Source organism: Pholis gunnellus (genome assembly GCF_910591455.1).
Source record: "Pholis gunnellus genome assembly, chromosome: 6".
NCBI lineage: Eukaryota > Metazoa > Chordata > Actinopteri > Perciformes > Pholidae > Pholis > Pholis gunnellus.
In genome coordinates, this window is record NC_136532.1 from 27,139,398 (window position 1) to 27,151,549 (window position 12,152).

The window sequence follows — 12,152 nt, forward strand, 5'->3', positions numbered from 1 at the left end:
CTCCATCACACACACACACACACACACACACACACATATGCAACTCAAATATTTGCACAAAAGCACATGTAAATATGATCTTGTGCACACTCTAATTGACATAATCCCGCTCCTGCATATGTTGCCACACACACACACACACACACACACACACACACACACACACACACACACACAGGGTTCGGTTTGTTTCTTCATGTACTGCAGGTATACATACGTATACCTGCAGTACATGAAGTACTGCAGGTATACGTATTTAACCCCTCAGAGGGGAGAAGACATCGATCCTTTGGTGAAGTTCATAACCTTCCCTGCGTTATATTTCACCAGCTGCAACACTACAGTAATGCATCAATAACTAGAATCCAATTATAGAATGTGTATTTGTCTGCATAATGAGTACTTCTCATGCTAAAAAGTTTTTGTGGAGATCTTATTTAGTGTAATGATAGAAATTCATGTTGATAACAAGAACAAACACGTTATTTTATTATAGAACTCAACGACATTAACATATTCATGTCTTCTGTGCGTTTTAAATGCAGCACTATTACTTCTCAGAGTATTTATACACCGTAGTACTACTGCTTCTACTTCAGTAAAGATCTGAATACTTCTGTCTCTCACCTCATAGAAGCAACAGACGCTGTTCTCTAGTTCAGTGAACAGATTTCTCACCAGAAACACCAGAAAGGGGGAGGAGCTACAAGTTCATCACGACTAACAATGTGTTCATAAGATGTGAGAAGAAAGATGTAAACGGTCTTTATAACGAACTCACCAACAGACTTAAATACACAACGTATAGAACCAGAGCAGCAGATCCGCACACGGCAGAAGCTGCAGCAGCAAACGCTCGACGTCCTCCAGAGTTAACTGATCATAAACAAAGTCTTTCTTTTTACTGATACTTCTTACGGTTGAACTGTTTCGTCTCTCAGTCCGACAGCAGACGGACAAATATGTTGAGTCAACAGAAACACTGAAGAGACGCTTCGCTTCGCTTCACAGGCGAACGAATGACACTGGACGGGTTGATGAGAGCAGAACCGGCTGCCATGTTGTTCCCACTTAGCCCCGCCTCCAAAAGTGTGTGTCTGTGTGTGTGTGTGTGTGTGTGTGTGAGAGATCTATAAACTTCATCATTTTCAACACGTCTGTGAAACAATAAACCTCGCGTCGCCTCTCAACACAGCGTGTGGGAACAACAACAGAGTCGCGTCAACGTGTCGCTGCGTCTGCACCTCTGAACACAACGAGCTGATGACGGAGACGCAGAAACCGCACGCCGGGCGGCTCCATCGCCTCACGACAGCAGCATGGGAACGAATGTTATGGCTTCATCAGAAGAGGTCAGAGGTCAGCGAGGTGGTCAGGAGCGCCGGAGCGGGTTTTATAGAAAACCGCTGCCCACCGACTGCAGGAAGAACTCTCAATGTGCTACATTTTAAAACAGAAAACTGCAAAAACTAAACCAACGTCTGAGTCCAACAACTCAATCAGATCACGACAAAACAAAGGGAGGAAGACTTCAAAATAAAAGCCTCTAGAAACACAGGAAGTATGGGGAGAGAGAGCTGCGTGTCAACATGACTGTTTAATCCTAACCCTTCTTACATTGAATCAAAATAACTCATCATTCATATTCTATTAAACAAAGAAGATATTTGAGCTGTTTCCAACACAAATAAGCTCGTTAGATGAACTTTGTGTCATTCTGACACATTTCTGTCACATTTCCAGAGATAAGCGTGTTCATCTGTTTTTAAACCAACAAAACCAATAAATGCAATAATAACACCATCAAAAGAAAGATAGAAATGTGATTTATCCTGCTAACAAGTATCTAAGAGCTGGTAAAGTTGTGTTTCCAGGAACATTTTAATCTCTCATTACAAAGCTAAAGATATAAAACTACTGAAAACAAAAAAACAGAAGAAGCAATGTTGGAACCAAACCAAGTAAAAACAGAAACATGTTCTTTTAGTTTCATGAGCTTTAAAGTAGATTTTAGACCCGGACCTCTGTGACTCATTGAAACTGTGTGTGTGTGTGTGTGTGTGTGTGTGTGTGTGTGTGTGTGTGTGTGCAGCGATGCACAGTGAAGCGTGTTGATTGACCCGCGTGGAGTCGGTCTAATCCATAAGGAGTTATATCTGCGCTGTGAGGACGACTCGTCTGTCCGCCTCTGTATGAAGACATTATTCCTCCAGAGACCAGCAGCTATAAATCACTGCTCCCGCCTCGTCAATACACAATCAATGGCTCTCTAAACACACACACACACACACACACACGCACATATATATATACACTGTATGTATATGAGCAGACATGCGAGCACAAATAAACGGGCGGAGCCGCACACAAACACACCAAACTGCTCCTTCATCTGCGTTTCTCTCCGACTGTATTGACGAGCTATTAAAGCAGAAAGCTCACATAACGTCCTCTCATCAGCCAGTTGTTCTCATCAAATGAGCCCAGACACCGAGCCAACAGCCCATAATATCATGTCAGCGCAGACATGTGTGGGGGGAGGAGGGGGCTGTGGATTATGGGTAGTGTAGTTTAGTGTAAAAGCTTTTAATCCATCGATTCTTTCCAAAAGAACTGAAGACACTATTTTATACTTTCTATCATATTTTATCAGTGTTTGTGGTGCGTTCACTGACTCAGGCTTCCAACGACCAGGACGCAGTCAAATAAAACTAAATACAAGAGATGATAGATATACACTAATATATATATATATATATATATATAACTGATGTCTGGGAGCCAGAAGTACCACGAATGTAAAACTGAATATATAGATTCAATTCAAATGTCAAATTTAAACTTTAACACCACCACACAGACCTCGATTTAAACGTGTGAGGATCCACTCGTATGCAGATGCAACACATAACGGTGTTATTTTATGATAGCGGACAAAATGACGGATAAAAATAGACTTTCAAGGAATTTCTAGGAGCCCGTCCATCACAGTGATGGATCATTATCAGTTACTCCTGCAGCGACACGCTGCAAAAAAAACAAAGAGTAAAGTGATTTTTCAACACATCTGTGTGTCCAGCAGGGACAACACACACACACACATCTGTGTTAGTGTTAAATGCAAATATGTCCTCACTGCTGTGTGATAAATCTCCTGAATGTCAACAGTCTTGTTTTAGCCCGACATGCAAACATTTACATGTTGTTATTGTGAATTTTCTCAGCTCACAGAGCAGCAAGTGAGCCTCCGACTGACGTTAAAGATACAGACTGTATATAAATATATATATAAATATACATAAATATACAGGAAGAGGACGGAGTCGTTGTGACGTTTTCAAGTGTCCAGTTCTGCATTTTTGGCCGTCGTCATCTTGTTTTTTTTTTTGCAATCAGAATTGACATTTTTTTTTGCCGCCCAAAATGTTAAAATTAACTTCCATGACGTATCAACACAATGTGAAAAGGTTAAAGTTGTAAGAGAAAAACACAGACAACTCCCAGACCGAACGCCGGACACCATGGTAGAGACCTGTCAATCACTGTGTAGCCCCGCCCCTAAAGCATCCCCTGCTTTATGGTCTGTGTGACTCTAAATGGACCATCATTTACTAAATGAACATCATGCTGTATTGAAGAAGACTTGAAACTAGAGATTGAGACCATAAACTCATGTTTACAATGTTTACTGAGGTAATAAATCAAGAGAGAAGTAGAGTCATTTTCTCATAGACTTCTATACAACCAGAGGAGTCGCCCCCTGGTGGACACTAGAGAGAATGCAGCTTTACGGAGGCTTTAATGGAGGTTGCCGCCTGGTTAAAACATGTTGCTTTTTAACATCAATAAATCATGTATATTTTAAGATATTACTTTGATTACTACCAAACAATTGTGAGCACCACTGAACCATATATTCTTACAATCTGCTGTGTTGAAGATTAAAAAGAAGGCGGTGCAACTCATTTTTAAGCGTGTAGTGACAGAAGAGTGCAGTATTTTATTTACCTCGATGTGTAAACATAGAAGGCTTTGCTGATCACTTAACACTGTCTCAACAACACATATTTATCACTCCAAATGTCTGAAATCTAGAGTTGATCCAGTCTGTAAACATCCCAAAATGAATCATTTTATCACTAAAAAACTCTTTTTAATGTATGTGCCATCATTTTCTAATAGCAAACACACGCGTGTGAATCAAGCATTACATATAAAACACTAACACAGAAGTAGATCATCAGAGTTGACCTCCAGCACAAACTCATTGACTCACAGCGTCTGCAGAGACACGATGATGAAGGTAAAACGTTGACTTCACACCTGCTTTTTATCTGCTTTAACAAAATGTAACCGCAAATAGATAATTAGTGATGATTTAATGTTAAGTGGCTGATTAAAGTTTAATAGTAATTGGAGATAATGAATGTTCATTAGCAGGTTAGAAGCCGTCTGGAGTCCCTCGAGGTCGAAGAGAAAAATACCGACCTCAACACTAAATGTCCTAAAACGGCCGGTGAGCTGGAGGAACGCTGCTCCTTCAACGCTTTGCAGCTTTGCAGCTTTGCAGCTTTGCAGCTTTTGTTTCTTTGCGATTAGGGAGGCAAATGTAGATGTAGTGGAGAAAATATCTGTGCTTCAACATGTTTTTATCTCCCAAAATATACTGCCTCAATCTAAATGTGTTGGCGTTCAGCCTTTCAAAAACCAACATTTTCACTGCACCAGGTGCAGCCACGTCTGGCTTTTAAAGGGAACGGAAGATGACAATCTGATGAGTTTAATTCATGTTACGCACAAAACACAAACTATGATTAATTAAGAGACTAAATGCAACCTCTTTGCCCTCTGCAGAAATTCTACTTCTGCACTTATTCCTGCTTCATTCCATTGTTTTGTCATTATTTGTTGTACTTTTTTTGTACGCTACAATCATGGTCTTGAGGCAGTAAATGAATCTGCAGATTCTCATTCTCGATGCATAAATGCTGCTTATTGTTCTGCATGTTGTTAAATCGTTACCTGTGGATAAGAGCACACGCTGCACGGAACATGAAGCTCGTGAAGACGATTTAAACCTCCATTAAGTAAAAACATCACCAGGAAAATGATGCACGGACTTCTAAAAGCTTTTTCAGCTTCATATTTGGGGAAAACGTGGTGCTTTGTCAATAATCTGGTTTCCCAGCGATGAAGGTAAACATTGGACATGCTCCATTACTCAGGTGAGATTATTGAGGTCTTCAGGAATAGAGCATGTTTAATCGTATGGAAAAACCGAAGAATTCCTTGACGAGGTATTGCTAAACGGTGAAAAAACAAATGACAAAATGAACATCTAATTCCTCTATAAAGTCAACCGGGTGATGAAACACACTTTCAATCAGCTGTAAACTTTCTGTCCTTTGAAACACAAGTGTGATTATATCCATATAAACAAGCATGTTTCAACATGAACCACCAGAGTGGCGTCTGGGTTGTGACCACTGGAGATCAAAGCGCTCAGTAGAAGCACTAATGACTCTTTTAAACACCAGCGCAGTAAACACATCAATCACTAAAGCAGTTATTAATTTCCTACATTTAGAGGTTTACACGGCCTTGCTTTTTGTAATATGTCAAACCTGTAAGTGGAAACGCAGTCCATTTATGTTTTCTCCTGATTCATCACTCATCGTCATCATAAACCTGAACAGTATTCTACATTCTGACACCAGGTTGAAACTGAATCGAAAGCACTTCCAAGGCCTCACTGACATAAACAAACTGCTCGTCTGATGATCGATTCGGTTGAAATGACACAGAAGACGAAAAAAAGTTCAGAAACAGAAACAGTCAGCAGGAAAACAAACAAACCTGAAAGAGATGGAGCTGAGATTATGTGTGCTGGGTTATTTAAGCTGATGTAAAGAGCCATCAGTCTTCAGCTTCAAATGTTCCCATCAAGTAAACATTAATAAATATGCATGACGGGAGAGAAATCAAGCCAGGTTCCTTTAAACACAGACAGGACATATTGGTTTAATGTCTAAAAGACTGAACCCTGTCTCCTCCTGGATGATACAGGGGTGACTAATGAAGGTAAACAACATGAAGGGTGTTAATGTGGTAACGGCTTCGATGGTCAACCACATAAAAGAGCCCTAAAACCTCCGAAAGGAAATCTAGAAACACATGGACCACGAAAAACAACTACAAGGCCCCTAGAACCTCTTCAATGACCAGAATAAAAGCCTGAAAGGGCCCGTGGAACCCTGAGTGGAGGTAGTAATCCTCAAAGACCACTACAACCACCTAAAGAACGTCTAGAAGTTAATCAATGACTGCTAGAACCCCCTACAGGACTCCAAGAACCCCTCAAAGACCACTACAACCACCTAAAGAACGTCTAGAAGGTAATCAATGACTGCTAGAACCCCCTACAGGACTCCAAGAACCCCTCAAGGACCACTACAACCACCTAAAGAACGTCTAGAAGGTAATCAATGACTGCTAGAACCCCCTACAGGACTCCAAGAACCCCTCAAAGACCACTACAACCACCTGTAGGATGTATGGAAGTGTTGGAATCATTAACACTGAGGTTGAAGCCCCAGAAAAGCCCCTGGCTACAGGAGGTGAGGTTGACTTAGGGGGCAGGACTCTGGGTAGACCGACGCTGGTCCAACGTCAGTCCACATGAGCGTGCGGTACAGAGGGGCCTTGGAGCATCAGGACTCGGGCCAGTTTGGCTTGTTCAGCTGAATTCTATCTGCTCCTCTGTCCCATAAAACCTTCCTATTGACAGGCAGCTCCACATCGACCCTCCCTCACCCCCCCCTCCACATCCAGCCCACATTTTTCTTCCCTATGAGTATTAGTTTATTGAATAAGTGGCATCTGTTTTCCTGGCCCCGTCACCGTAAGGCGAGGTATTTCTCACTGACGCACAGCGTTGATTTATATGCCGCTCCGACACTCTCACCCGCTAAAAAATAAAGCTAAGCAAAAAATTTCCAATACATCCTCCGTCCCCCCCAATACACAAATACAAACACACACACACACACACACACACATCACGGCTCCTCTTCCTCCCTCCGCGCTGTTTATAATTAAGTTGGCAGATGTTATACACACTCGGACACTTTTACACTCTCTTCACTCTTATCCACAAACTCCCACCTTCTGTCACACACAAATGGTGCGATGATGAGACATCCAAAGTGATACATTATCAAACTAAATGTCTGGTGTGTCAGCTGCTTCTGGAAAACTGCAACTCCAGGGTTTAGAACTTGAATGCTGCGTCATGTTCACCACGTTATAGCAAATACAAGAGTTCCTATCATGCGACCACTGATGTTGTTTAAGGGTCATTTTTGTTTCATTACCAAAAACAAATGGATGGTACAATTTAACTTAGTTTTCCTTTAAGCCATCAGAAGTTATAGAAAACAATCTTGTAACTAGCCAGAGATATGATTTGTATTCATAGTAAATATACTCAGAGGTGGAGCGGGTCGTCTTCTAATCTCAAAATCGCTGGTTCAACCCCCGGCTCCTCCGGTCCGCATATCGAACACTGAACCCCAAATGATGGACGTTCCATCGCTGTATGAATGGGTGTGAATGCTCTCAGTGTGTGAATGTCTGTGAATGAGTGAATGATGAAAAGTAGCATTAAAGTGATTTAAATGGTCGGAAGACAAGAAAGACACAAAGTACAAAATCACAGGCTGCACTATTCACCAATTATATACGACCGTTTATCCTGTCCGGGGTCGCGGGGGGGCTGCAGCCGATCCCAGCTGACATTTAAATTCAACAATTATCATGAGCTGCATGTCTTTGTGCTGTGGGAGGAAACCGGAGAACCCGGAGAAAACACCTAACATGGGAAGAACATGCAAACTCCAAAAAAAAAGGGGCCTAACTGAAACACAGTCACTCCAGCTGTTAAAAGACTGAAGTAACTTTCACTTCTGTACTTCTTGTGTCTTCTTACACAGTTCATCTAATCGATCTACCAGTCGATCCCTGACACGGTCTTCTCCAAACTGAAATGTGAGCAGCGTGATGGAAAATTTCAAACATTCGAGTATCAGTACGGAATTAAAGAACTCTGTAACAGATTGTGTTATTACACGTGGTGGGTTTATTAACATTAATAACCTATAACTCTTTTGTTAATGAAGGTGTTTGTGAAGCCCTCTGAGGCAAATTTGTGATTCTGGGCTAAACTAAATAAATTGAATTGAATAGATGGACTCTTAATAGACGCCGTCTCACCTGTCTGGATTCTGCGGACAGACGTGCATCTGCAGCAGGATCCTCTGGGTGAAGGTCTTGAAGCACTGGCCACACTTCCACAGGTGCCAGTCGCTGAAGTCACTGCTGAGCTGGCTGGTGGAGGTCGGGCTCGCCAGGACTCGCTGGTTCTTCAGCCCCAGCTGGCCGTAACTGAGGTCCGACTGAACCCCGATCCCGACCTTGTCCAAGAGGGAGAAATTCCTGGGGCAGGGGGAGTGGGGGAAGACCATGGAGCGCATGAGGGCGGTGGAGGGGGTGGAAGAGGAGGAAGACGAGGAGGAGGAGGTGGAGGAGGAGGGTTTGCCGTTCTTGCTGAAGGATTGAAGGGACTCCTGCCGGGTCATCGCTTCCACTACTGTGGTTGGGACATTTACTGGAGACCAAAAAAGAAGAAGACAGAAATGATTTGGTTACGCAGGTGAGAAAGACTTTCACAATAAAAGTCCCCTAAAGTAAGGAAAAACAAAACCACAGTGTTTTCTGAAACTGTTTAACACTAAACACTAAACTGTGATGTTTCCCTTCATGGGAGTGGTTAGGAACAAAAACAGGACGCCGTTATTTCGGACACACGTCCGTCTTTGGCTCCACCAAAAGGCTCACGTCTGGTTATGAGCTCTTGTTCAAGACTTTAGATGCAAAAACATAGAAAGAGTTTCCGTCGTAGGGTCTCTACTTTAAAGACAGAATGAGGAGTTTAGATATCGAGAAGGAACTCAGGATCCTTCATGCTGACAGGAGTCCGTTGCGGTGGTTCAGCATTTACTCAGGACCCCGAGGTCGAGGTACTCTGGACACATCCAGCTGGGGGGGGGGGGGGGTCCATTGCATTGAGGCAGATCCACAACATACTGGAGGGATCACATATGTGACCCGAGCTTGGGAGAGTCTCAGGATGCCCAGGAGGAGCTGGAGGACGGGGGTCGTGGAGAAAGGCCAGCTAAGCTTAACTACATCCACAACTTCTATCTGTCACCGGGACCAAATGTCTCATCTGTGAGCTGCGCTTCATGAATAAAAGCAATTCATATGTTTTTGCTGTTGTGATGGAAACAGAGAGGCAGCCACGTCGTCCTAACTGAGGCCAGATCCGCCTGGCCGGCCCCGGGCAAACTGCAGCTCCTGGTTCCAGTGAATGGAATTATGGGGTCTCGTTAGGCTGTTTGGAGCCTGTTCATTAGTACAGTTACAGTGACACACTGTTCCTCCCTCTGACCACAGACATGTTTCTCAAACTATGGCTGAGGGTCCCAAACGGGGCCTCCTGACGCTTTCTGGAGGGGTTATCACATGAGTGAGTTTTCAGTTACTACGTTTATAATTACAACTTCTAGTACTACTACTACTAATGCCACTTCTACTGTTCATGGTGCTGCTACTCCTAATATCATTACTGCCTCTGCAGCACTTCTTAACACTATTAATAATAACACTGGTATTACTACTAGTCCCACTACTACCATTAATACTTATAATCCTACGTCTAGCACAAATATTTTATCTATAAATATAACTCACGACGGTCACTGCTGTTGCTAGAACAACTGGCATTCTAACTAATATTACCACGACTAGTATTGCCAATGCTACCGCTCCTGATTGTACCAGTATTAAGAACATTGAAGTGCGTTCTTACTTTATGTTTCCATGCCTAAAAGTCCACTTCCTTATTCGAACCAAATGCGAGGATGGTAAATTATTTCAGTTTTCCCAAATGATCCGGTTTCTGTTCTCAAAGACAAAAACTCAAACGGTCCAGAAGTTGTAAACAAAAACCATGTGGTGGGAATCTCATGTCCGCTCTGATAAACATTACATTCATCAAATTCATTGGTAGCTTAAAAACAAATAGTGCACTAGTTCACCGGTCACCAGAACAGGAAAAGCGAACTTTCTTTTAACCAATGATGAATGGTACGCTTCCTGTGATTGGTTTTAATGGTGTTCACACCGAGATGAACCGCTCCAGAGTCACTTGACAACGTCTTCGCGGCGGACCAGGGAGCGGGTGATCCGCACCAGAGTTGGAGTCCGGGTGAACAGGGTGAACGCACCAGGGTTTGGTTCAACCGGAGTAAGCACGGATGGGGTGAACATGCCCCGAACTAAACTCATTTTGACTTGTATTTCAGGTGTTGTTTTTGCCATTGTTCTCTAGTCCTTTGTCTAACATATTCTTAAGTTTTTGTGTTTCATGTGCTCATAACTTTATGTGTTGTATAAGGAACTTTGTGTCTGTTTTGATAAGTGCTTTCTAACAAAAACAAACTGAACTTGGAAGCAAGATAAATGTAAGAGGCAGACAATAGATTGATAGATTTGGGATACAAAAGTGTTGCTGGTCAAGTAAAATGACATTAATAGGAAAAAGATATTATATTAAAGTGTGTAAATTAGATTTCGGGGTAAACCAGCTGATGCTAGCTGTCCTCACTTGACCCAGAGTTCAGCTGTGTTCTTTTTCTGTGGTACGACCAACTGACAGACCTGGACTCCATAACCCTTCATTATGTTCACAATGACATTAAGAGGGCTTGTCTTACTTTAACTGTGGATGGTTTCACTTGTTTGATCCTGCATAACTGGTTTCTCTGGAAAATGAATTACAATAATGACGAACTGTATTTGTTCCCTTGGGGGGGAGTTCATATTTTGGCAGAAAGTAGAAACGTCTGACTTCCTCTTTGCACAGCAGACACATAAGTCTCATCTTTAACCAGCAGTGAATGTTGGCCATGATCTTTCACAAAGTGAGTTTATTCCCAAAATCAACCGACATTAGGACGGAATATTAACTATTTTATGAGATAAAACAGATTAATACAGACCGCAAATGTTTTGTTTACTTTTTAAATAGTTTTGGCCTCAAAAGAAGAAAGACATCCAAATTTCTATTTGGTGGATGTTCCCACAGTGTTACATGACGGAGAGAATATTGTTGAACTTGGATGTTGAATTTGTTTTTGAGTCCAGAAAAGCGTCAGTGACCCTCGATCATTGCTGAACTCTGAATACTGGGTTTGTCTGCTTCTCTTTGGGCCTCTGCAGTCTACTCAGTGGTTAGATTGAAGAGGTTTAACCTGAGACTAGTTCAGCTGATGTTCCAACAGTAACTCTAGACTAACCTTATGTTTCTATTGTGGAGTCTGAAGAAGAGCTTTAATAAAGTTAACTCCAGCTTGTTCTACGCTGCTTCTATTTGTGGAACTCTTTACACTGAAACAGGAATCTGTTCCTGTTTGAATCTAAACTTCCAGTTTCTTTCACTAATGACTGCTGACTTCTTCTCTTTTTCTTCATCTGTTTCTCAGAGGATCTTTGTTTCTTTAAGTTGAACCATTGAACAGAGTTTAGTTCACCATCTACTAAATATCTGTTAGTCAAGACACTTTCTACGAGATAAAAGACATAAAGAGTCGTCCTCTCAGACGTCTGACTGACACTATCAAGCTTTGTGTCAGGAGATTATGAACTTTTCAATAGTCATTTATTCATGAGGAAGACTTGTGGGGGTCAACATTTATTTATTATTCTTGTATGTAAAGAAATAGTCTTTCTTGAGTTGTAAAATCTGTAAAATATATTCTCAGCTAATCAATGATCTCAGTGATTATATTTCATTGATGATCCTGTTCTTCTGATCAAACTCAGTACGACACCGCTAACGTACGACATCGCTAACGTACGACACCGCTAACATATGACACCGCTAACGTATGACTCCGCTAACGTATGACACCGCTAACGTACGACAACGCTAACGTACGACACCGCTAACATATGACACCGCTAACGTATGACTCCGCTAACGTATGACTCCGCTAACATATGACAACGCTAACGTACGACATCGCTAACGT

At 42.1% G+C, this 12,152-nt stretch overlaps 1 protein-coding gene across 1 annotated transcript in view; it reads right to left on the reverse strand.

Moving 5' to 3' along the window:
- prdm6 (PR domain containing 6) overlaps positions 1–12,152 on the reverse strand; it is a gene marked incomplete at both ends in the record, with an annotated part of 75,192 nt that overhangs the window by 11,794 nt on the left and 51,246 nt on the right. Inside the window, one exon of the mRNA XM_079161087.1 lies at positions 8,272–8,665. Coding sequence (XP_079017213.1) covers positions 8,272–8,665 — 394 coding nt within the window. The remainder of the gene's footprint in view (positions 1–8,271; positions 8,666–12,152) is intronic.